Source organism: Cervus elaphus, chromosome 24 (genome assembly GCF_910594005.1).
Source record: "Cervus elaphus chromosome 24, mCerEla1.1, whole genome shotgun sequence".
Taxonomy (NCBI): Eukaryota; Metazoa; Chordata; class Mammalia; order Artiodactyla; family Cervidae; genus Cervus; species Cervus elaphus.
This window is the reverse complement of record NC_057838.1, coordinates 41,510,700-41,537,973: the sequence shown is the minus strand read 5'-3', so window position 1 is coordinate 41,537,973 and position 27,274 is coordinate 41,510,700. Positions and strand designations below refer to the sequence as shown.

The window sequence follows — 27,274 nt, the reverse complement described above, 5'->3', positions numbered from 1 at the left end:
GGGCTATGGGTAACAGGTGCTCTGACATAGGTAAGTGGGGAAGGCAGGAAGGTAGGGAGGAGACAAACACGATGCTGTAGGGAAATGCCAGGGCCACAGCTGCTCAGATCAGATCGAAGAGAATGTCTCCAAAGACAAAAATACAGCCACCTGGATGGGCTTGGCTGTAGTGAATGAGACCGGATGGTTGTGTCAAAAAGTCTGAGGTCAAATGGGTCCATGCACATAGTACTTTAAGGGGGGAAAAAACCTACAATCGTTAGCTCTAAGGGGGGGGAAAAAAAGTTGTACAATTCACATAATGTAGTTAACGATGTATGATCCAGCTGTGAAATACACTACATGGGGTGGAACAACTCCACACCTCACTGATGCCAAGCTGACTCTGACTCACTTGTATTCATTAGAGTTCTATGCCTGTTAGGAGAGTGGCAGAAAGGTGGCGGCAAGGGGGTCAGAAATGTAGCTGTTAAATCACGTCTGTGACACTGAAATCAGATCTTCTTAAAATCATATCGAAGTCTAAGGAGAAATGTGCCAAAGTCAATACTTTTTATGTGGCTTGTTTCACCATCAAAATCTGTCTGCCTTGTCTCTAAGGTAAGCCCACCTTTTATTTTGGTAGACATTCTCCTTAAGAGTGGTAATAATTCTGGCCAGTAAAAGATTCTATACTTCATCTAAATCAAAACACAGTGCAAAGCTTGGGGCCGGGGGAGGAAGAATTTATATGTGTGTAAATGTGTACGTGTAGAGAGGGTGAGTTAAACTTTCATTTTTCATTATAAGAAAGTTATTGACAACTAGTAAAATAGAAAATCAAGAAAGAGTAGGTACATCCCTAAAGGTGTGTTTTTATGGGCTTCTGTCCCACTGCTTAGAGAATTTTATAAGCATGTACTCCAAAAATCTGTACCTTAAAAATTACAGTCTCTATAATTCTCTAAAATAAAAATAACAATAATAAATACACTATCAGTTTTCATTCCAATTCCAAAGAAACTTCCAGTCGCTCCGTCATGTCTGACTCTCTGTGACCCCATGAACTGTAGCCCGTACATGGAATTCTCCAGGCAAGAATACTGGAATGGGTTGCCATTTCCTGCTCTAGGGGATCTTCCGGATCCAGGGACTGAATGCAGATCTCCTGCATGCCAGGCAGATTCTTTACCATCTGAGCCACCAGGGAAGATAATCCCAAAGAAGGGCAATGCCAAAGAACGTTCAAACTACCGTACAATCGCACTCATTTCACATGCTAGCAAGGTAATGCTCAAAATCCTTCAAGCTAGGCTTCAACAGTACATGAATCAAGAACTTTCCGATGTACAAGCTGGGTTTAGAAAAGGCAGATGAACCAGAGATCCGATTGCCAACATCCGATGGATCACAGAGAAAGCAAGGGAATTCCAGAAAAACATCTACTTCTGCTTCACTGACTATGCTAAAGTCTCTGACTGTGTGGATCACAACAAACTGGAAAACTCTTAAAGAGATGGGAATACCAGATCACTTTACCTGCCTCCTTAGAAATCTGTATGCAGGTCAAGAACAACAGCTAGAACTGGACATGGAACAATAGACTGGTTCCAAATTGGGAAAGGAGTATGTCAAGGCTGTGTATTGTCACTCTGCTTATTTAACTTATATGCATAGTATACCATGTGAAATGCCAGGGTGGATGACTCACAAGATGGAACCAAGATTGCTGAAAGAAATATCAACCTCAGATATGCAGATGACACCATCCTAATGGCAGAAGAGGAACTAAAGAGCCTCTTGATGAACATGAAAGAGGAGACTGAAAAAGCTGGCTTAAAACTGAACATTCAAAAAACTAAGATTATGGTATTCAGTCCCATCACTTCATGGCAAATAGATGGGGAAACAATGGAAACAGTGGCAGATTTTGGGCTCTAAAATCACTGCAGATGGTGACTACAGCCATGAAATTAAAAGACATTTGCTCTTTGGAAGAAAAGCTATGAAAAACCTAGACAGCATGTTAAAAGGCAGAGACACCACTTTGCCGACAAAGGTCTGTATAATCAAAGCTATGGTTTTTCCAGTAGTCATGTACAGATGTGAGAGTTGGACCATAAAAAAGGCTGAGCACCGAAGAATTGATGCCTTTGATCTCCGGTGCTAGAGAAGAGGACTCTTGAGAGTCCCTTGGACTGCAAGGAGATCAAATCAGTCAATCCTGAATATTCATTGGAAGGACTGATGCTGAAGCTGAAACTCCAATTCTTTGACCACCTGATGGAAAAGCTGCCTCATTGAAAAAGACCCTGATGCTAGGAAAAAATGAGAGCAGGAGAAAAAGGCAACAGAGAATGAGATGGTTGGATGGCATCACCGATTCAATGGACATGAGTTTGAGCAAACTCCAGGAAATGGTGAAGGACAGGGAAGCCTGACATGCTGCAGTGCATGGGGTCACAAAGAATTGGGACATGACTTAGCTACTGAACAAGAATAATTTGATTTTTGAGTAAATGAGGGGGGAGAGGATTGTAGAAGTAGTAGCTCTGATATGTACTATTCATATCATGAGTCCATACACAGGAAGAGGACATTTAAGGAATGGGTTTGATTCTATCATCTTTGTCCTGATGATGCAGTCCACCTTTTGAAAAGCAAACTTTAGGATCACAACACGATTTAACCACTAGAGGGAGCTGAAGTGGCTATTAAATAATGGAAAAGAGAAGAGCCACATAAAAAAGCTTTTCTCTCACTTGAAGCCATGATTGTAACTCTTTGAAAAAAATTTTCTGATATTAAAGAAATATCAAAATTGAAATTTTAAGTGGTGACAAATATAGATTTTTGCTTCTTCTAAATGTTAGAAGTGTTCATTTTCAAGCAATTAAAATATTGCCTATAGCATAATGGTGGTGTTCAGTGGCTCAGTCGTGTCTGACTCTTTGAGACCCCATGGACAGCAGCACGCCAGACTTCCCTGTCCTTCACTGTCTCCCAGAGTTTGTTCAAATTCATAGCAGAATGGTTTCTCAATTCTGTACCAAATAATACAACCTTCAGTTTAGTATTTATTTACAAGGTATTGATAGGTTTTTCCCTCATATATTAGTCAATGCAGCTCTGTATGGGTGAAGTGAAGTGAAGTCATTCAGTCGTGTCCGACTCTTTGTGACCCCGTGGATACCAGGCTCCTCCGTCCTGGGATTCTCCAGGCAAGAATACTGGAGTAGGTTGCCATTTCCTTCTCCAGGGGATCTTCCCGACCCAGGGATCGAACCTGGGTCTCCCGCATTGCAGGCAGACACTTTAACCTCTGAGCCACCAGGGAAGCCCTTACTAACAATTCAGGCTTTCAGGTCAGATAGATCAGATTTTAACCATACTTTACCACTATAGACTATATAATTAACTTCGCTAATTAACATCAGACTCAAGGTTCCTCATCTGTAAAATGGGGGTAGAGAGTTTTATAGAAGTAAATGGGACAGTATATGCAAAATGCCTCTACCCACTCCAGTATTCTGGCCAGCAGAAATCCATGGACAGTACAGTCCATGGGGTCGCAAACAGTCGGACATGACTGAGCAACTTTCACTTTCACTTTGGTGCACTACTGAATCTAAAAGACAACAGCAGCTTTCCCAATGGGGAGACACTACACTGTAAAGCTACTGACTAAATAAGAATTTCTTAATCCCTCTTCTCATTTCAGCAGCAAAATGTGTAACACTGAAGCAAACCAAAGACACAACCCTTGTACACATAACCATATGGCAAGACACTGATTTCTGTGGCCAAACCCAGGGAAGGGCCCAAGAATTCACACCTTAAAGCCTTGCATTCACTTAGAATGCAAGTCTAGACCTGCAGCACCCTTTTAACAAGGATACGAAAGTGACCTGACTTTAATATGAAATGTTTTTCAGATTTATGTATTTTCTTAGGATATTCAGTTATACAACCATCACTACTACCTAAGTTTAGAACAATTTCATCACCCCCAAAACAAATGCTCCAATACTCATTAGCAGTTACTCTTGAAAGCCCTCTACCTCACGTCCATGACAACTACAGATCTGCTTTCTGTCTCCGTAGATTTGCCTACTCTGGTCACTTTATGTAAGTGGAATTGTACAATATGTGATCTTTTGTGTGTGACTTCTTCCACTTAGCCTAATGTTTTCAAGGTTCATTCATGTTGCAGTATATGTCAGTACTTGATGCCTTTTTTAGAGTGACGAACACTCCAATATATGGAGAATTCACATTTTGTTTATCCATCCATTCACTGACGGACAACTGGATTGCTTCCCCACCTTGGCTACCATGAAAAACGTTGCCATAAACATCTGTGTACAATTTTTCAGCAGACACATTTCTATTTCTCTTGGGTATATACCCAGGAGTGGAATTACTCGGTCATATGTAACTCTATGTTTAACTTATGAGAAACGTCCAAACTATTTTCCAAAACAGCTGCATCATTTTATATTTCTGCACCAGTACTGCATCAGGGTTCCAATTTCTCCACATCATCATCAACACTTGTTATTCCCTGTCTTTTTGATAACAGCCATCCCACTAGGTGTGAAATGGTATTTTACTATGGTTCTGATTAGCATTTTTCTAATGATTACAGATGGTAAGCACCTTTCCATGTATTTACTGGTCATTTGCATGTCTTTTTAGACAAAGAACTGCCTATTCAAATCCTCTGCCCAATTTTAAACTGAACTGTTTGGCTTTTTATCATTGATTTATGGGCATTCTTTACATATTCTAGATACAATTCCCTCATCAGACATATAACTTGACAATATCTTCCCCCATTCTGTCTTTTCACTTCCTTGAAGGAGTCATTTGAAATACAAACTTTCAAAATGTAATAAAATCCAGATTATCTATTCTTTCTTTTTGCTTATCCTATTACCTAAAGTTGTGAAAATTTACTCTTAGGTTTTCTTCTAAGTTTTAAAGCTCTTACATTTATGTCTATGGTCCGTTTTGAGTTAACTTTTGTATATAGTGAGAGGTAAGGGTCCAACCTTATCCGAGGGCTTCCCGATGGCTCAGACAGTAAAGAATCCACCCACAATGCAGGAACCCAGGGTTCGATCCCTGGGTGGGGAAGATCTCCTGGAGAAGGGAACGGCAACCCACTCCAGTATCCTTGCCTGGAGAATTTCATGGACAGAGGGGCCTGGCGGGCTACAAGTCCAAGGGGTCAAAAAGAGTTGGACATGACTGAGCAACTAACATACACACACACACACACACACAAGGGTCTAACATCATTCTTTGCATGTGACGAAAAACGTCAAAAGAGCTTTCATTAAAATTTATTTTGCTTATTAGAACTGTGACAATATGCCATGCATATGCACATAAATGACATCTTCAGTCATTCATTTAACAAACATGCAGGCAAGGACAGTATTTTGAGAGGTGATCTGATAGTTTTTCTTCCTCTCTTGTTTCCTATCCTTCCTCTCACTGAAGCACATACCAGGATCCAGGGCTTCCTTGCCAAGGAGAGGTTTACAGAAGGCAACTTCCTGACTTTTGCTTTCCCAAACACCTAAATTCTGGGGCCACCAATTCCCAGGAGAACTGATCAATTATACTGCCCAGAAAAACAAGAAGGAACAGTACTCTCCAGTGCTGGAGTAGACAGGCAGACCCCAGAGATGAAGGCAGAAGGCAGGAGAGAGAGCGTTGGCAGAGGGCACATTTGTGTGAGGTTTCCCACATGTAGTGCTGAGAGGCAACTAACACAATACTATTCCAGATTCTCATACCCCAAATCTGACATGAGGCAGCTAAGAGCCACCAAACCAAAATGGCTTATAAGGACAGAAACAAACTGATGAAACATCACTTTCCTCCCACACATATGCACACACTACTCTGAACGACTGTGTGCTGGGCAATCTGGGTGCCAGTCTGGAATTATAGCACATCCTGAAGAAGTATAGGTCCTTGACGAAACCCCAGAAGCAGCAGGGTTCCATTCTTTTTCTTCACTATCAAGGCAAAACGGTAACTCAGTCAGAAATTAAGTTTCTATGAAGCAGATGCATTTCTGGCACCCTTGATTTTATGGACTGACATTCACACCTGCCACACAAATATCAATATATATATATACAGCATCCTCCTAAGCTAGGTTGAGGTGCAGAATAGAAAAGTCAGTCAAGCCATGGTTAGCCAAGGCATTTATAGTCTGGTAAGAGTAAATAAGGTCTCCCAGGTGATGCAGTGGTAAAGAATTCGCCTGCTCCTTCAGGAGACATAGGAGACATGGGTTCTATCCTAGTCGGAAATATCCTCTAGAGGAGGAAATGGCAACCCACTCCAGTATTCTTGCCTGGAACATTCCATGGACAGAGGAGCCTGGCGGGCTACAGTCCATCGGGTTGCAGAGAGTCAGATATGACAGAGTACGCACACACACACGAGCAAAAAATATATTTACCACTTATTGCACACCACCCTGGGTGAACACCTCGTTGTTACACTCTTTTTGTAAATGGATTGAATGTAATGGAATCGTCCCTGAAAAAGGCCTTTGAGGTTCAAAGGAGGTAATGGACTTGGCTAAGGACTTTGTTGTTGTTTAGTCTGTAAGTTGTGTCCAGCTCTTTTGTGACCCCATGGACTATAGCCCACCAAGCTCCTCTGTCCATGGGATTTCCCAGGTGAGAATACTGGAATGGATTGCCATTTCCTCCTCCAGGGGATCTTTCCAATCCAGGGAAAGAACCTGCATCTCCTGCATGGCAAGTGGATTCTTTACCGCTGAACGACCACAGAAGCCACTGCAGGCAGATTCTTTACCATCTAAGCCACCAGGGAAGCCCCTAAGGATACATGCTAATAATCAGTGGGACTTGGATATGAACTAAGGTATACTTAACTCCAAGTTCGTTTCCAGTCTTGAAGTCAGAACTGACTCCCATGAAGAGCCCAAACTGATGGCTATCCTCTGATAACTCAATACCAATTGGGCACAGACTTCAGTTCATGTTTTCTAAGAGTTGGGATGCAATTAAGTCAAACCAACCTTCTCTAACTTGATGTTCAGTGCGCCCTGTCAGATGACTAGAAGCCAGAAGCCTGAGGCTGGACAGGAGATGTCAGCCAAACAGTCTCCCATGATTATGGGAACTGTGCCCTTGACTGAATCTGTCAAGGCCTGTCAACCAGTTTTCCAAACAGCAGATTTCCATTACCACACACAACATCTACCTGTGCAGCAAAGAAGTAACAGAGCTAATTTGGGGTGGAAATCTCAACTTTTCCATCTATGGACAAAGGAAAAACAATGTTAGAAGCAAATTTTTTCTTATAGTGAAAAATCCCACATAGCTACTATGCTTTGAGATGCTGGCATTCAATTCAACTTGGTACCTAAGAAACTATTTTAAATTCTTGTATGAAGCTTCCTAGAAACAATAAAAGGAAAGTAGATGATTCCAGCAATAAAATGTTAATAGTTCTTCCTTAAGTATTAATCTCCCGAACAAATGGTGACAATGAAAAAAGCAGGCATATAAATGCTTTGAGAGTCACGATTTTTATATTTTCTACTGCTGCTTCTGCTATTTGAAGCTGGGTAGATGACTAAACCAAATCCCAAAGAGAAGTACATTAAGTCACAGACAGTAGTATGAAACACCAGAGAAATCTAAATTATAGGGAACTAATGTCTTTTCTTTCAGGTCCATTTCTGAAGAACAAATCTCTCAGCACTCCTGATTATACAAACACTTAATTTTCATTTTCTCATATACACACTACACCTCAAAGGTGAGGACCCTCAGAAATCATTTGGTCCAATTTCTCTTTTTATAAATGGGAACATTTGAGATTCCAAGAGGTTTAGTGAAATGTCATGTGTTCATTACATGTGAAGATTTCATCGAAGTGGGAAGGGTACTAACTGAGGAGCAAGAATACCTGGATTGTACTGCCCACTAAGTCATGTATGAGTTTATACAATCCAAATGTTGTATTAGATGGTTTTGAAATCTCTCCCCTCTTTGAAGGGGCTTTGGTTCTGTGTCTATGAACACTGGGCTTCCCTGGTCGCTCAGCAGTAAAGCATCTGCCTGCAATGCAGGAGACCCAGGTTTGAACCCTGGGGTTGGGAAGATCCCCTGGAGAAGGAAATGGCAACCCACTCCAGGATTCTTGCCTGGAGAATTCCATGAACAGAAGAGCCTGGCGGGCTAAAGTCTATAGAGTCGCAAAGAGTCAGACAATACTAAAGCGACTAAGCAAGCACGCACATCTGCACATGAATATCAGTAGGTTGCTTGTTTTTAGAAAGTTAATAACTTTCTCTGCCATTATGATAAAGGGGCAGTACATATGGTGGTTATGAGCATGGGCTCTAGAGTCAAACATTCTCTCTTCCAATCCCAGGTCTTACTCTTACTTTCGGTGAAAGCCTGAACAAGTTATTTATCCACTCTATCTCATCTACAATACGGTAACCATAGTAGTATCTACCACAAATGGCCCTTATCATAACTATACGAGATAACACACATCAAATATTCAGCACACTGCATAGCACACAGCATGTGTTCAGTAAACACAGGCTGCTCTTAACACTGTCATAAAGGAACCAGAGTTGGCGACTTTGTGTGCGTTAAAAGAAGGCATCCCTTCCTCTGGGCAGATGCAGCCTGAGTGCAAAGGTCCACGTCAAGGCTGGATCTCATTCTCTGCAGCTATGTGTCTGGCTCAAAAAATTAAAGAACAAGATCATTCCCCAGTATCCTATGCTGATAGTGATAACCACTGACTTGCTTGTCATCATATAAGCCTTCTAGAAAACTCTTCAGAGGGGGCCCACTTAGACGGCAGGAACACTTTTGGTCTTCTTTGCTTTTCCATCCTTCTGCCCGGAATGCTGAGGGAATGGCTGGGATGTCAACAGCCTATTGATCACGAGGAAAGGGCTAAAAGGTTTTCAGAGACTTAGTCCTTCAGCCAGTAATTCAATGTCAGCAGCCACTGACCTCCACACTTCTTGTTTCATAAGGAAAATTAACTCCTGTACATTTTTTAGCTACTATTATCAAAATGCAATTCCTAGCCAAAATACCATCAAAATCTGCTTCTATTGTCTATAAACAAATCAAATATTTGTAGACCTGCCTGGTTAGCCACATGTCCCTGGGCACTTAGGGACCCTAAGTCATGCCCTCATTGGCCATCACTTAGATTTTTACAAAAGGTCAAAGGCCCTCAAGGTGCTTTCTATTCCAAGTGTGGTCTGTAGATCAGAAGCATTAGTGTTGCCTAGGAAATTATTAGAAAGGCAGCATCTTCGCCCCATCCAGACCTCCTGAATCATACAGTATCCCCGGTGATTTCTGTGCTCACTGAAGTCTAAGGATCTGGACTAGACCTACTGACTCTGCTCAGTCATTCCTCCTAAAAACTACTGCCAAAATCATCCTCCTGGTGCACATCGGTAGTTTTCTTATCATGCCACTTTCCTCAAAAACCTCCAAGGGTTCCTGACTGCCTACAGACTAAAGTTTAGACTCTTTAGCCTGACAAGGCTTTCTTTGATCTTGTATCATCCTGGAAATGCCAAGGTGCCAGCCATGCCAATAAATCAGATTCCGCATAAAAGCAAAAAACAAAACAAAACAAACAAACAAACAAAAAAAACCCATGAGTGTACCTAAGAAAGAACCTGTGTCTTAATTCTGGCTCCTCCATCCCAGGCGTTGGGGATACTGAGTTACAAAAAAATCAGACAGTCCCTTGTCTTCTGGAAGCTTAGGAATTAATTGAACCATTAATGATAAATATTAAGTGCTAAGAAGGAAATGAATGGGCAGTGATACAGGGTAAGCTAGCCTGGACAGAAAAATGGCCCAGAGGATGGGGAACCTGTTGAGGGGCTGGCCCAGGCAGAAGGAAGAGCCCCTCCCTGCAAGGACGGGAGTGAATCTGGTGCAGCTGAGGACAGAAACAGGCTGCCTTTCAGACTAACCCAGAAAACTCATACCCTGGGAGGAAGGCGGCGTGAGATTAACCTTCCAAATCACTTAAGGGAAAATGCTGAATTTCTTATCTCTAGCAGAAGTCTTCACTGGGACCATGAATGAGACAGAGAGCAGGATAGCCTTCAGAGTCACTCAGTCCAGCCCTGGACATCAGGTTGAGTAAAATCTGAATCTCAGCTCTACCACTTACCAGCTTTCAACTCCCTTGACCTCCAAGCCCCTGCTTCCTCAGATAGAAAGTGGGTTTAAGAATAGAACCAACTTTGTCGTTACTGTGAACACGGAGGGAGCTAATGCTGGTAAAGCTCCCCAGAACACGGGCACCCACACTAGAGCTGACCTGAATACTAGAGGTTACAGTGCTGCGGTGATGATGATGGTGATGACTATTAATCACCATTAGCTTGCGGGCAGAGAGTTCATCCCAGATCCTCCTGTCCACCGCCCCCGCCCCAATCCACGAAGCCTCCCGACCTTAGCATCCCAGGCAAGCTCCCCCCACCACCCCGCGCACGGCCACCGTGACCCCAGGGCGGGCGCCGGGCGCCGCCGCCGGACCCCGTTACCTGGGGCCAAACGCGACCTGTCGCCACCTCGCGTCCTGGGCCCTGCCTCCCTCCCGGCCGCCTCCCGGCCCCGCAGCTGCGGCGGCGGCGCCCCCAGCCCAGCCCGGCCCGGGCGGCGCAGGATGCCTCGGCGGGGCTGGCGGCGGCGGCGGCCACGCGGCGCGCTCCGGCGGAGGGGAGGGGGCTCCGCGGCGGCGGCGGCGGCGGCAGCGGCAGCAGCGGCGGCGACGGGGGGCAGAACCCAGAGGCGCGGCGGCGGCGGCGGCAGCGGAGGAAGAGGAGGAGGAGGAGAAGGATGCAGGGGGCTGCGGGCGGCGGCGCGGCCCGGTCCGCAGTGAAGCCCGCGGCGCCCGAGGCGCAGGGAGTGGCCGTCGCCTCCTGCGCGCACCATTCCTGAGATGGCGGCGGCGCGGCGGCAGCTCGGGGAGCCGAGGAGGGGTCAGCCGGGCGGGGGCTGAGCCCCGCCGGCCCGGGAGCTCGCCGGGGACCCTCGCAGGTGGCCGAGCCCCGGTCGGCAGGCAGGCCTGCAGAGCGGAGAGGCCGGGGGCGGCCCCGGAGCGGAGCGCGGCGCCCGGCCCGGGGAGGCCGCGATGGCGAACGCAAGCGAACCGGGCAGCGGCGGCGGCGGCGGTGGGGAGGCGGCCGCCCTGGGCCTCAAGCTGGCCACGCTCAGCCTGCTGCTGTGCGTGAGCCTGGCGGGCAACGTGCTGTTCGCGCTGCTCATCGTTCGGGAGCGCAGCCTGCACCGCGCCCCGTACTACCTGCTGCTCGACCTGTGCCTGGCCGACGGGCTGCGCGCGCTCGCCTGCCTCCCGGCCGTCATGCTGGCGGCGCGGCGGGCCGCGGCCGCCGCGGGGGCGCCGCCGGGCGCGCTGGGCTGCAAGCTGCTCGCCTTCCTGGCCGCGCTCTTCTGCTTCCACGCCGCCTTCCTGCTGCTCGGCGTGGGCGTCACCCGCTACCTGGCCATCGCGCACCACCGCTTCTACGCCGAACGCCTGGCCGGCTGGCCGTGCGCCGCCATGCTGGTGTGCGCCGCCTGGGCGCTGGCGCTGGCCGCGGCCTTCCCGCCCGTGCTGGACGGCGGCGGCGGCGGCGACGACGAGGACGCGCCGTGCGCCCTGGAGCAGCGGCCCGACGGCGCCCCGGGCGCGCTGGGCTTCCTGCTGCTGCTGGCCGTGGTGGTGGGCGCCACGCACCTCGTCTACCTCCGCCTGCTCTTCTTCATCCACGACCGCCGCAAGATGCGGCCCGCGCGCCTCGTGCCCGCCGTCAGCCACGACTGGACCTTCCACGGCCCCGGCGCCACCGGCCAGGCGGCCGCCAACTGGACGGCCGGCTTCGGCCGCGGGCCCACGCCGCCGGCCCTCGTGGGCATCCGGCCGGCCGGGCCGGGTCGTGGCGCGCGCCGCCTCCTCGTGCTCGAGGAGTTCAAGACGGAGAAGAGGCTGTGCAAGATGTTCTACGCCGTCACGCTGCTCTTCCTGCTCCTCTGGGGGCCCTACGTCGTGGCCAGCTACCTGCGGGTCCTGGTGCGGCCCGGCGCCGTCCCCCAGGCCTACCTGACGGCCTCCGTGTGGCTGACCTTCGCGCAGGCCGGCATCAACCCCGTCGTGTGCTTCCTCTTCAACAGGGAGCTCAGGGACTGCTTCCGCGCCCAATTCCCCTGCTGCCAGAGCCCGCAGGCCACCCAGGCCACCCTCCCCTGCGACTTGAAAGGCATCGGTTTATAAGTGGCCCTCCCGCCACCTGCACCCCAGCCCGGCCTCTCTCTTTGGCTTGGATGGCGACGTCTTTTCTGCCCTTCGGCCCCCTTTTTAATTTTCTACGCTGCCTTCAAAACGACTCTCGAAGTGCATCATCACTTGGATTGTACAGACTCCAATTGTACAGGGGTAGGGTTTCGAAGTCCCAGCCCCACCCCAGCTCCTGCGATTGTCCTTCTAAATATATTTTCATCCTGACATGGATGTAAGTCCTGGAGTCTTTGTACTTGTACTAATGTCTTTTATTCCATGTGTTACTCTTTTTTTTTTTTTTTTTAAATAAAGGCTAATTTTCTTCATGCAACCTTTCCTAAAGACCATGGCCAGTTTTCTACAGAAGCTATTTTTGACAACCTCAAGTGGCATTACATTTTGCAGTGAAGTAGAGGAACCCAGAGGGGCTTCACCAGTTCGATTTCTTGAGGGTCTTCTGTTGGAAGCAGGAGACAGAGGGAAAGTTGTCTCGAGTTCCTTCTGAATTGCCGGCCTGGGGTCAGCTGGACTGCTCTGGTTCTTGGAAGGCGTTGAGAACTTTGTTCAGTATTGATAGTGAATTTAAAGAGCAGAGATGGGAGAGAGTAGCAAGGAAGTCATTTTTAATAGGTAACAACACAAGTAAGATTTGTTTCCTACCTTGCTTTATACACTAGGAAATGCCCGTCAGCGACAAACTGCTCTCTGTATTATACCAATCTCGAGTGGAAACATTTCTGTAAAATTGTACCTTTCAAAAGAGTAAAAAGTGTTTTGGTTAGTAATGGTGTGGAGAAAATACAGTATTGCATGTTTTTGTATGTACTGATTGTGGTTGATGGATTGGGAGGGCTCTCTGAGACAAGCAGAGTACTACATCAAAACTGTTCAGGTATTTTTGGCCAATAAAAATTAAAAAACTTTATGGAAACAGTTTTTGCTTTGAGGAGCCCAGTTTTATTCTGTCTTATGAAACTGATTTCCACTTTGAAAATTGTTCTTCTTTTGTTCATGGTATAAATGGATGGACTATAATGATACTCTACTTCTGTGAGACAAAGCATTTCCTTAAAATGTTTGCTAGGTTAAGCTGTGCTGTTCTCCTGATGGTTATTTTAAATTAATAATGAGAACTATAATTTTAAATACTATTTATTTGTTAGGCACATTGTAACCTTAAATTGAAAGACTAAATTCTGCAAGTACTGTATAATATTTTTTCGCTTACAATGCTACATTTTTATCAATGTATCTTCCGTTTTGAGGGTTTATATCTGTATTTCTCTTTGCATTATATAAATATACCAGTATTTTCATTCTGGAGTGGGTTTTTGTTGCTGTTGTTGTTTGAGGCTGTGACAGGTGGTAATATACCTCTAAGTAAGGTACTCATGTTCTCTTATCCTTTTAGTGCATGCTCTTTAGTTCACCGTGATTTCAAAGACATTTAGAGGCTTGTTTACTTAAAATGCAACATAAAAAAATCTTCAGTTCTTCTCTTAAAGGGAAGAAATAGTATATATGTAGTTTTAGAACTTTTTAATGAATGTATAAAACATGAGTATGAGCAGAGTAATCACTTTGATAAAATAATAATTAACAGGTGCAGTAAATATATTGAAATTTCAGTTGGGCACAATATAAACTATTAAATATTCAGTCCAAGATGGATGAAGTCATAAGAAGCGGGTGTGGCCAGCTTATCTCAGGTGAATGGTCAGCATTATTTTATTTTTTCTGTAAATACCAATCAGTCTATGCAGAGAGTCTCATATTTGGAAGACATGAGTAATTATTAGCCTATTTCTCCCCAGATCATAGACCAGGTAGACATTAATTACCCAGGGGCTACTCATCAGATATCTCCGCTTTCCTAAAGTCAGGTCCAGGAAGTAAGTATCTCCTCATCCAACCCTCCACCCACCTAAGTGATCCAAGTTCAAAAACTAGAAGTCACTAAGCCCGTGTGATATTCAGAGCTTTTAACACCTGCCATGGCACGGGAACCAGTCCATCAGCGCTAACTCCTGTGCGACCCCACAGGCAAGTGGCCCAAGGGCACAGAGACATCCTGTGGGCTTTATATGGCCTTGAGCTCATGGATATTTTTTCATAGGAGAATCTGTAAGTCAGGGATTCTCAAATATTAACATTCATAATAATAACTACCTTAAGTACTTGCAGGGTCCAGAGATGCTTATTAGGAGTTGAGGTGGGGCCAGAAAAAAGCATTTTTAACAAGGTTCCCAGAAGTTGGAGGCAGACTTGCAGGCCTCTGCTCGAACATGGATTTACCATGTGACCAACTTGATCTGGTTTTGTTTTGCTTTGTTCTGATTGGATGACAGATTTCTAATGAGGACTCAGGTGACAGGTAGTGAGAAATGACAGCCAGCTGTCAAGGAAGAAGAAAGAACCAAGAGAGGCAGAGAAACCAGCTGTCCAGGGGAGTACTGTGCAGGAGCAAAAATCCCCTCGCATCTCAAAAGCTATTTTCAACACTGAATTTATTAAGCCTGTACTTTGATTATTAATTCACATTAATAAAAAATCATCAGGAAAAGGTTAGTTGTGTTTCAGAATACTCATTGTGCCAGGATAGCTACAATGTATTTGGGGAAGAGTTCCATTAAAATAGGAGCCCCTGGTGGCGCAGATGGTAAAGAGTCTGTCTGCAGCGCAGGAGACTTGGGTTCGATCCCTGTGTTGGGAAGATCCCAACAATACTGGAGTTGGCAACCCACTCCAGTATTCTTGCCTGGAGAATCCCACGGTCGGAGGAGCCTGCTAGGCTCCTCCACCCATGGGGTCCGCAAAGAGTTGGACACAACTGAGTGATTTCACTTTCACTTACATTAAAATAGTTCATTTCTTTAATTGAAAAATTTATTTAGCATAAACACTCCCACTCCTCCCTGGGTGAAATAAATGAGTTGTATCTATACTTGAAGCAAAAGAAAATAGATGACTTGTCTATAAATCTTTCTCTGTGTATCCTGGCATGGAATTCTTGGGTCAAAAGTGAGCATTTTTAGGTTTTTCGATACCATATGGTCAGATCACTTTGCAGAAAGACTTCTATCTACTTAGATTTCCACCTGACCATTCATTTTTTTAAAAAATGAAGTTATCTCAAGTAAAATGCAGAAGCAAATAAATTAATAATCATAATAATAAATAGTCATCTCCATTTCCACTATTCAGCCAAGTTTTGCCAAATCTTGTCAGTCTTGCTGCGCTGGTTTCTACCTTTTCATCTTTCCCTTTCCTCTCTTCCCTTTTTCCTCTTCTTGCTTTCCTTCCTCCCTCTCTTATTCCTCCTCTTCCTCCCACCTCTTTATTTTCTTCCTTTCCTTCCCTCTTTTTTCCTTTCTTTCTTCCTCCTTTTGAAAGAAATAAAAAATGACACAAGCACTTCTGCCAAGTCTTGGTTTCATCAGCAGTCATTTCCATCCTCAAGTCCCCTGCCTGTAAGAGGTTCGAGGTCCCGGGTTCAGGAAGGGATCACTGGGCTGGTAGGATTGCTTCTACTCTTCACTGTCTTTCCGCGACCCATAGGCTCAAGTGCAAATTTCTGGTCTGCCACAGGCGGCCTACCGTGGTCTGGCCCCTCCACACCCTGGCCTCATCCTCCCCTTGTATTTCCATTTCTCCCTTCTCTGGTTGCCTTTGTATAAACTCTCCCTAGGAAGTCCATCCCCCTTCTCTGTGTGGGGAATCCCTCACCAACTCCTCTAGGGCAGAGGCAATATTCACAATATTTGGTAACTCGGATGGTGTGAGCATAACTAACCTGTACAGCTGTACCCTTGGTCTTGGGTAAACATCAGGGTTATGCTGGACTCAGATCCAAGATTTCTGGAAGGCCTTCTTAGCCCATTCACCACTCTGCCGGGCTCTCGTGGTGCATGGTGTATGCCTCCATGCATCCTGGTGCGTCCCTAGGCTCCTGACTCCCCTGCTGGTCTCACCTCCTCCCACTCCCTGCTCAGGCCTGAGATCCGGCCACTCCAAGTCACGGGCAGTGCCCTCAACAGATCACCCTGGGTCACACCAACTTGTTTTGCATGCATTGTTTCTTGTGTCCAAAGTCCTTACTCCCTTTTTTCCCAACTCAACTGCTGTTAAGTTTTCAAAGGTATAGGGTGAGCTTTTAGACAAAAAGGGTGAACTAGCCTCCATATAGCCAAAGCTATGGTTTTTCCAGTAGTTATGTATGGATGTGAGAGCTGAACAATAAAAAAGGCTGAGGGATGAAGAATTGATGCCTTCGAACTATGGTGCTGGAGAAGACTCTTGAGAGTCCCTTGGACTGCAAGGAGATCAAGCCAGTCAATCCTAAAGGAAATCAATCTTGAATATTCATTGGAAGGATTGATGCTGAAGCTGAAACTCCAATACTTTGGCCACCTGATGCAAAGAGCCAACTCATTAGGAAAGACCCTGATAGTGGGAAAATGGAAGGCAGGAGGAGAAAGGGAAGACAGAGAAAAAGATGGCTGGATGGCATCACCAACTCGATGCACGTAAGTGTGAGCAAGATCCACGAGATAGTAAAGGACAGAGGACCTGACATGCTGCAGTTCATGGGGTCACAGAATTGGACATGACTTCATGACTGAACAACAACAACCTCTACAGAGAGAGAGACGTTGTCCCCATGCGGGTCCTAAAGTTTTTAAGTCTCCAAACACAGTCGTTAGATCTGAGTGCCACAGTGGACCGAGTATAGCAGGCTTCCTGGCTTCCTGGCATTTCGAGACGTCTGTGACTTCAGGCGGGTGAAACTATAACATGTGGCAGACCTCATATACCGTTTTTCATGCCCCTGGTAGATGTGTCACCCTGTGTGACCTTCCGAGACCACTGAACTTCAAGACTTTCTCTGGGAGGGGTGAAGGAGGTAATGGGAAACTGTCTCTACCCACTCACATTCTAGACCGATAACAATATTTTTTGCATAGTTTATTATCAATAGCTGTTTCTGGAGTAAATAGAATTAAAAGCAAATTTGATCTAAGTCCAAGGGGTTCTTCACACTTTTTCTTCAACTTGGACAAGACTTTTGGGGTCTAATTCATCCCAAGAACAGAGCCCTCTGGCCCTTCCTTTTCCTTCCTTTTGGGATATTTTTGCTGGGGATGTGATGCTTGGAGCCATAGCAGCATTCTTGCAACCATGAGAAGAGACACTGTCAACATGGGGAGAACAGCAGACCAGAGAGATAAAAAGAGCAGATATTTAACTTAACGTTGTTGAGCTACTTACCCAAAGAAGCAACCTCCTATCTCTAGATTTTAGATTTCTGGTCTTCAAAAAAATTCTGCTGTTGCTTCAGTCACTAATATTCTGAAAGTCTGTCATCTGAAGCAACAGTTAACTGCAACAATACTTAAAACAACTCTATCCTCTCCACTTCCTTGACAGATATGCTTGATATCCTGGAATTGTATTCACAAATTTTAAAAAATCAGACTCACTTATTCACATTTCCAATTATCAGATCATTCAACCAGCCAGGTTAGATTAACCTGGCTCTGAAAAAAATAATAAACTAGATTAGACTATCTCTTAGGTTGAAATAAATCTGGAAGATTTTTTTAAATACCTATTACAAGACTGGTTCTATTTAATTGCATTTTACAAAAACTGTTACCATGATCAGTATATTTTTAAGCTTTTGATATGATAAATTTAGTTATAGCAATCTGGAAAACCACCTGAATGAATCCATCTAATCCATAGGTACTACAAGCCACTAAGAAGCTGGTTTCTGTTTTGGGCAATGCAGGGAAACATGGAGATAAGAAAGTTCCAATTTTCTTGCTGATGAGGTAGCAAGCTAACTGGAGAAACCTGGTAAATGTGCCTCAAACCATAAATCAAGGCAGAATATAATTTATACCAGAAGAGAGATCTCATTAAAAAGCTTGGGCTAAGGAGACCTCATAGCCAATTGCCCAGAAAGGGCCCTAGGCACTCTACCTCTGGTTGCTCGATGAGGGAAGTGGGGAAAAAAATCAGAAGATGGGAAAAAATTTGTCCAGTTTGCATCTTCTCCAACTTTCTGATTCCCACATTCTCCTCACTCTGGGGTCCATTTTCAAAATAAATTTCTCTAAGGGAAATAAAACCACATAGTTCTCTCTTCATAGTTTTCTGTTCCAATTCTATGTGAATGCTCAAGGGCCAGTAAGGGATGTGGTTGTTTTAATGGAGAAAGTTTGTTACATAAACTTTTTTTGCAGGGAGAGTCAGCAGATTAGATTAAAAATATCAGAACTGAATAGAAACCAAACAGGTAGCTCTCAAGAAGACCACTCCTCTCCCCTCCCAAAGGAAGGGGGCGTAGCAGCTCCCACTACACAAAAGGGTATTTTTGTGCTTTTGCTCAAAGGAAAAGGAGAAGAAAAGTCTTAGTATATTCAGTTCACCCTGTTATACTGGTTGCAGGCATTTAAGATAAATAAACAGCTTTCAATTTAAATCTGAAAGCCTGAAGACTCCAAGTCACTTCAAATTATACAAAGAAAATATACACAAATGTTTGAAGTTGCAATGTCAAAGCATAAATGCAGTTCTCTTATTTCTCAGTAACACTAAGGAGACAGGTAAATTAAAGCTATTACCACTTGGCTTCTAGGAGGAATAATTTAGTCATTCATAAATTAAGTTTTAAGTGGCTAACCTACTCTAGGTGGAAAACATGTAAACTGAGAGGAGAGAATATATTTAAAAACATCACCCAATACATTACCTGAGTTATGCCAGTCTGTGTCGCTGTCTAGGATGGAAATCTTAACTTTCTGCCAGGATGTGCTCTCTGAGAAGCGCACACTGTTTTCCAGTTAGAACCTGTGTTGGAGCCTGGAGGGTGCAATAAACGGTTTCATTTTCTTGAAGATACACAGATATGCTGTAATTCTGAAAGGCTTTGAAAAATTGCTAAAGTGGCAACACTGACTTAATACATGCCTTATTAAGACATTTTCTAGAGATCATAAAATTTAAAACACATGAGGAGATGAAATTTTCCTTGCCTTTTTCATTTAACAAGTTTATTTTTTCCTTTTATCCCCCCATATATTTTACCCCTATACTTCCTGAATCCTGATCAATTTGCCATGTTCTTAGTAGAAGGAAAAAAAGGAATAACACATAGGAAAGAACCCTTGTCACAGGTATTCATTCCAAAGAGTGGTATACTAAAGAGTTTAACTGTACAATGTGTAATTCTTTTAACCCACAGTCACAATCCATTTCATTTGCATATCTAGCTTGAGGAATTATGGGATACCAGAGCTATTTCTAGAACCTGATTTGCATAATTGTTCTAATCCTTTATGAGCAGGGTGACATGTGGTCTAACAAAAGATTTTTTTTTAATTTGTATGTTACTTTATAAGCTTTGTAAAGATATTTAACACCTTTAGATATACATTTAATACTTGCCTCTATTGAAAGGAACACAATTATACAAAGGCATGATTAGTCTTCTGCTAGTGGCATATGATTTTACTTTTTACTAGTAGGAGGAACAGCTTTGTTCACTGAAAGTTTGTCATTTTAAGTTTTTTTTTTCCCTAGCACCTCTTGGTGAGATTTAAATTCATTTAAATGTCATAAGAGAATGTACTGTCGTAATGAGCCTCACTGACTCTCCCTGTCTCCCAAATTTCATAATTCATGGGTAGATGACACATTGAGTTTGAAACAGAGGCAGCAAGAAATACTTTTATACACTCTCTTAGAGAGTATGGAATGTGAATGCTCTTGTGACCAAAGAATGTGAGTTTAGCCATTTCTGATTTGAAGATTCTTATTCCATTTGGTTTTCAGTTTCTCATTATGGTATTTTTTTCAGGACTGAGATAAAGATGAAAACTCCACTTCGGATGTTTGAACTCTGACCAGTCTCCAGCCTCACACTCTACATTCTGCTTTTCCCCACACCCGGTCTAGCCAGCCCCAGTGGGGAGGGATTTTCACCCAGCCCTGCGTCTTGGCCACAGTGAGAACTAACACCAAGCGAACTGCCTTGCTGTTGCTTCTCTGGCCTGACTCACACCTGCTCTGTCCTCGCCGGGCAATCCTGCGATGTGGGTTATCAGTCTTGTCACGTCTTCCCGGTGTGTGTGGCAGCATCGGCTCCAAGACCCAGACCAATCTGTGGGGCAGGGCAACCACTGCACAAGAACGCAGAAACCAAGCGTTTAAGATCACAGAACCAAGTTTCAACTGTAACCAAATGATGCTCTTTTGAAAAGGATGACTCCATTTGTGTTGATTAGGGGAGAAGTGGAAGTGTTTTAGCTGAGTCCCTGAATCAGAATGGCTGAATTGCTTCTCTGGGCTGCTGGGTGACTTCCTCAGGAGGTTACTCTGCGACCCGCTGGTGGGTTAGCCCTGCCTTCACTCTCTGGTTCCAAAGTAGCCAGATTCAATGCTGCATCTCCCTGATGCAGTGCGATTTACTTTTAAGCCAGCGAGGCAGATAATTTCTGCCCACATTCCATTGCTAAGAACTCAGTCATATGGTCACATCTGGCAAGGGCTGCTGGTAAAAGCAGTCTCTAGATGTCATATTGAGTGGCCAGGTGCCCACTTGGGGGCAAGGCCCCCTTTCTCTTGGGGGAAAGGCAAGGGTAGAGAGAAAAAGGAGAGAAGAGGGGAGAGAGAGGGAAGAGAGAAAAGAAAAAGAGAGAGAATTTGAGAATGAATGAACTGTGGGAGACAGTTGAAGTCTACCAGCCACGATTTCCATTCAGGGATTTTCCCCCTCTCTAACTGAATCCAAGAAAATTAATGAGAGTATTAGCATCAGTTGTCTCAAAGACTAATGACTATAAACAACATTTAACTCCCCAGAACCCAATCATGACACATAGTTAGCAAATATTTTTCTGAAATTTTTTTACTTTGAGCAGCAAATATTTTCTTTTAAAATTTATACAAGAATAAATATTTATTCATATACCCATGTCCTGGGTCTGAAAATGTTTTATTCTTCCATTTCAAACTCCAACTTGGGATTTCAAAAATATATCTTCAGTGGAAATGTTTAGGAGGAAAGGTTGATCAGTGAAAGGACCGTGGCAATATCTAAGCAGAGAGCCACCTTAAAGAAAAAGGATTGATGTTCCTGCTGATACAGGAAGGCTGTGGCTATCTTATCCCACCATGGACCCTGTGGAGAAGGGACCAAACTAATTTGCTTTAAGACAAGACAGCAGAGATGACAGTTTGAGGGTGTGGTAGGCTGTGGATAGGGCTGCAGTGACCTTGGCATTGAGTTGCTGCTGTTGATAACACACTAGATGATGGAGATGTGGGACTCCCTTAAACAATTTTGTTTAATTTTGTTGATGTTTAAGAAATTCCATAATAAAAAGTGATTGTTTTGCTTGTTTGCTCTGAAGAATGAACCACGTACACTCATGTCAACTTCAACCATAGGGACGGACCTGTTCCCAGTCACACTGAGAAAACTCCACTTTTGGAACTTCTCAAAGGTTATTCAGACCTACCCTTAATAAAACACAATTTTCTCCAATACTCCCTATAAAATTTTTGAAAGTTTCTGTTTGCTAAGTCACTTCAGTTGTGTCCGACTCTTTGCGACTATAGCCTACCAGGCTCCTCTGTCCATGGGATTCTCCAGGCAAGAATACTGGAGTGGGTTGCCATGCCCCACCCCAGGGGTTCTTCCTGATCCAGGTGGGTTCTTTACCAATAGTGTTACCTGGGAAGCCCTGAGTTTCTGCTACAAAAATATTTTTCATAAATTACTTCTCTCAAAAAGAGGAGAAAAAATTGGATTCCAACAATGTGGAAGTTTGTGCACTCTGAAGATGTGAAATGTCACATCTCAAATTATCTTACCTGAGCCCTTCCCCTCAAGCTTTAAAGAGTGACTTAATATAAAAATGTCTTCCTTGAAACCCAGTAAACTAAAGAGCTGACCTAAAACTGGGATTTCTTTAAACAGTATACACACTATTTAAGTGTAAGAAATGTTTACCTCTCCATGACTTTGAATGCAAAATGATAGGCTTTTTCTTAAAACCCCACTGGGAGGCTTAACTTTTTTTTTTTTCATACTGTCATTTCAAATTTTGTACAATACTGAAACAAAACGTTATACAAGCAGATACAAAATATCTTCAGGATAAACCAATGGTTCTCACAGGTAGACAATTCACCCTAGTCCCTAACCCCTGGGGATATTTGCTGATATCCAGAGACACTTGTGGGTGTCACAAATCAGGGGAACTACCGTCCTCTAGTAGGATAGGAACCAGGAGTGCTTCTAAACATTCTATAATGCACTGAGCAGCTCCAGAACAAAAACTCAATTGACCCAGAAATTCGCAAGTGTCAAGGTTGAGAAAGTCTGGGTTACAGTTAGAAAATGCCTGGAAATATTCTTCTCAGCCGCCACTCCAAAGATCAGGCCGTGGTTTGGCCTGGCTGGCACAATTCACGTTTCGTTAAGGACGAAAATCCCCTGTGGACACAAAGATGAATGCTCTTTATGTATACAATACAGGTAAACCAGTGCATTCTATCATCAGAAGTCATGCTCATACCATGATTTTTCACTTTCTTGCTTTCAATTTTTTGTGATATACCTGTGTTTGATTGATAGGCTTACTAGACTGAGCTGTATTAGTTACAGTTTGCAGCAATATTGGACTTTCTAAAGCATTGTGATGATTTAGGGGCCCAGTAAAATAGAATCCTGGGATGTATGGGAAAGTGGGACAGGTAGAGGGGAGTGTCTGCTTGGGGGTTCGAAAGCTGAGTCAGCTGGGAGGGTGCATTTAAAGAGTAAGAGAGAGAAGCCGGGGCCCTGTGCCCCACCACAGGGTCCGCAGGAAAGACAAGGGACCAGCTAGGCTGGAAGCCAGGCCTACTTCCCTAATCTTATTCTAAGGAACTTTGAATTGACTCCTCCAATGAGCTATGCAACTGACACTAAAGTGCTCCAGGGGGACCCTTCTGCAAACTTCCCTCTAGAAGTAGTGTATGGGTGGGGTGGACAGGAAAAAGAAAATGCATTCGTTTAGGTCTGGAGATCATAACTACTTTTGAGGGTTGCAAGAAAAGACAAAGACACTTCGCTACACATGCCACTTCTAATTAGACAGGCATCTCATAAAGCAGCATTAGTGAAGCAGTAGCTTTTCTACAGAAACATATTCCTTCATGCTTTGTCAGTGGCCCTCAGCCATGGGTGCACCTTAGAAGGAAATGAGTACCTTTAAAAACATAATCCTAACATCCAGACGTCATCCAAGACACGTCAAATCGGAATCTCCAGAGATGGTGGATGATGGAAAATGAGAATGGTACCTTAAGAACAGCACACTAATTAGCGCCTCTAATCTGCGGCAAGGTATACTCTGAAAGTGGGGGGGGGGGCGTACATAGGGGAAATCACACTTTAAGGATTATGCTGTTAAAGATTATCATCTTGGGGACATGTTAAAAAAATACTAGAACAAAAGCAATTCTTTTTAATGCAGAAGGGAGTACTGAGGATTAACAAATCAGAAGGGATCAAAGAATGAAAGAAAGATTAATTCTGAGGCTATCACCCGAAATACATGCAATAGGTTGAAACAGAACGCTCATAAAAGGTTGCTAGTGAATTTTAGACAGTAACCTTCATTGCATAGCAAACACATCCTGCTTTTAACATGAAAATGGCCCCCGACTTTATAATCTTCTAAAAAATGAAGTAAGAAGAGAGCCAGGGTGAGATTTCTGATGTTAGAACTAAAGAAGAATAAAGTTTGTTTTATGTGTTTCATCAGTCACTGGTCTGGTTTGCTAAAGTTCCAACCAAAGGCTACACTGAATGCTGGAAAGGAAGAGATCTTCAGTGAGATGAGAGGATCTGTAGGGGAACACTTCTGGCACAAACGTTTCTGCAGTTAGACACGTGCACCCCAATGTTCATTGCAGCACTGTTTATAATAGCCAGGACATGGAAGCAACCTAGATGTCCATCGGCAGACGAATGGATAAGGAAGCTGTGGTACATATACACCATGGAATATTACTCAGCCATTAAAAAGAATATATTTGAATCAGTTCTAATGAGGTGGATGAAACTAGAGCCTATTATACAGAGTGAAGTAAGTCAGAACATAAAACACAAATACAGTATAATAACACATATATATGGAATTTAGAAAGATGGTAATGATGACCCTATATGCGAGATAGCGAAAGAGACACAGATGTACAGAGCAGACTTTTGGAGTCTGTGGGAGAAGGCGAGGGTGGGATGATCTGAGAGAATAGCATTGAAACATGTATATTATCAAGTGTGAAACAGATCGCCAGTCCAGGTTGGATGCATGAGACAAGTGCTCAGGGCTGGTGCACTGGGATGACCCTGAGGGATGGGATGGGGAGGGAGGTGGGAGGGGGGTTCAGGATGGGGAACACATGTACACCCATGGCTGATTCATGTCAATGTATGGCAAAACCCACTACAATATTGTAAAGTAATTAGCCTCCAATTAAATTTTTTTAAAAAGTGCTGCTCTTAAGAAAAAGGCTGAACAGTTTTCATGAAAGTCAATGGGTTTCTTTGCCAAGAAATCCAAGGATCCATTTGAGTTTGGTCAGTAGTTTTTGCCATAAGATCTATTTCTACCTTAGAAAGAATGGAATCCACTCACAACATTTATATCAGACTAGATTGTTGACTTAGGTTTTCTTGCATAAATTCTCACTTTGCCTTACTTTTAGAAATTCTGGCCTATGAAGCTTCAACTTCCATGAGAGCTTGTCCTAGGGACTGGAAGAAACAGCACCACCATACCATCTTTATAGCGCAAGGCTTTGTGTGCTTTGCACAGAAATATTTTAAAAACTGTCCATGAAACATGACCACAAGCTTTTTGCAACAACTGTTTGATAAGTGCTTGTAACAAGTTAAAAAGTAATAACCAAATAGAACAGCACACTCCTCAATAAAAATAATAACCAACGAGAGAGGTAACAAATGACAAAGCTCTGTTTTTCTTTGACTGGTAGTGCGTCAGTAGGTACAGTTCTAAGTTTTCTACACCCGATTCACATAATATTCTCTTGGCTGTGTATATGCAGTCTAAGTTTTTAGGTATTTATTTAAAATATTAAGTTGGTATATATAAAAGCTACATGTCTTTTAACCTGGGGGAAAACAGATGATTGACCCAATCAAGTTTTCACCACTTAATGAAAAAGGATGTGTTGAACATTATGTGAAAACAGCACTGAGCAAAATTGAGCAAAATCACCCATAATTCCACTTGAAGACTATTTTTCTTCCCCAACAAACTCACTGAGGAATGTTTCTTGAACGCAAACTAAAGTGAACCAAAAATAATCCTTCTACGGCCAAGTGTGGTACTAAGAACAGCAAAATTCAATACACTTATAGCACACGTTACCCCAGGGGAAAAGTTATATATAATATGCAACTGTAAGTCCTGGCTGAATAAATAACTATAAAATGAACAATTACTTCTTGTGGGTTAGTGGGTTGGCATGGCCACTTTAGTCAGTTAAACACACTTCAGAAGTTGTTTATTTGCAAATTTGAATCCATTTACAATACTTGCTGGGTTTTTTTCAAGGCCAGGCTACACCGGCATCGCCATAGGCCAGGACCTAGCGCCCTGTCTAACCACTTATGATCAATACCCGTTACTATTTGCTGAATCAAGACAGTGAAATGCCATGAGTCCATTTTCATTACAGTTATGCATGTCGTAATTTTCCTTCATTCCCCCAAACCTCACCGATTTATACATTATTTTTGTACTACCATAAAACTCATGCAAACAGAACTTTCCTTATGTAAAAAGAAAATGTACACACTGTTAGGGCTATATTATGAACTCTGGAGTCTTTACCCATTTTTTTAATATGGGCTATATAGAAATCCGCTTGTAATAAAAACTGACAACTGTGACAAAAATAAGGATATAATATTAAAAATAAATCAAATGATATACAGTACTGTCATTATTCTGATACAGAATTTTTACACAGCAATAGTGGTACGTACAAATGACAGGGTGTCAGGCAATCCATTACAACAGACCTTTGGGTTACAGATAAAGTTTAAATGACAAATTAATACTGATTTTAAAATGGTAACTAGTGTTATGCCAGATTAAAATCAATACCTCTTCTTCAAGTGACATTTTCTGGAACATCTCTAACTAGGAGACTTTTGTTTTAAAAAAAATCTTTATAAAAGGAAAAAGAAATAAATGTAGTATCGTACTGGAAATGTTTTTTTAAAAAAATCCCAAATCTATAAATCTGGACTAAATTAATTTGACTTCCCATTCTCTGTCCTTACACTGGTCACCCGCAGACCTGAAACCCACTTACATAAGCAGGTTCAGTCAAAGTTCAGAAGCAGCCCTGTCTCTACTCCCTATAAGAGAAGTTTAGGGTTTCCACTGTTTAAGTATCAGGCAAAAAAGCTTGATTCTCATCAGTGATTCTGCCAGCAAGCTCAAGGATATGGATCCTCACTTTAAAATGCTAGAGGGTCAGGGAGGGAAATGCCAAACAATAAAATGAGAGTCTTAAAATTCATTGGGGAATGAAGGAAAGCGACCCAAGTGTGCGTGTGTGCTTGTGTGTGGTGGGACAGGGCTGGAGGCAGGGTATGTTTAGGGGAAAAAAATTTCTGTAACAAAATAACAAATTTGTATTCTCTGCACTTCTGTGAAAATGGATGAGTTATTGACATTTAAAAAAAAAAAGCCAAATGAAAACACAAACAGGGAAATGAAAACTGTTCCATAGTGTCCTGCGCTTTATGTTTTTATTCAAAATGTAAATCCCCTTTCAATCAAAAAAAAAAAAAAAAGTACAACATCATTTAAAAACCAAAGAGGGAAATGTGACTTAGAGAACTGAGGAAGCAATAGCA

General features: G+C 43.4%; 1 protein-coding gene across 1 annotated transcript; it reads left to right on the top strand.

The window, feature by feature from the left end:
• Positions 1-10,827: 10,827 nt before the first annotated feature.
• GPR27 (G protein-coupled receptor 27) lies at positions 10,828-13,644 on the top strand. The gene has a single exon (XM_043886081.1). It carries the CDS (start codon positions 11,176-11,178, stop codon positions 12,313-12,315), a length of 1,140 nt encoding a protein of 379 aa, XP_043742016.1. The 5' UTR covers positions 10,828-11,175; the 3' UTR covers positions 12,316-13,644.
• Positions 13,645-27,274: the final 13,630 nt, after the last annotated feature.

Excerpts from the sequence above, each read along its gene's own strand:
- GPR27 (XM_043886081.1), top strand. The coding sequence starts at position 11,176 with ATGGCGAACGCAAGCGAACCGGGCAGCGGCGGCGGCGGCGGTGGGGAG.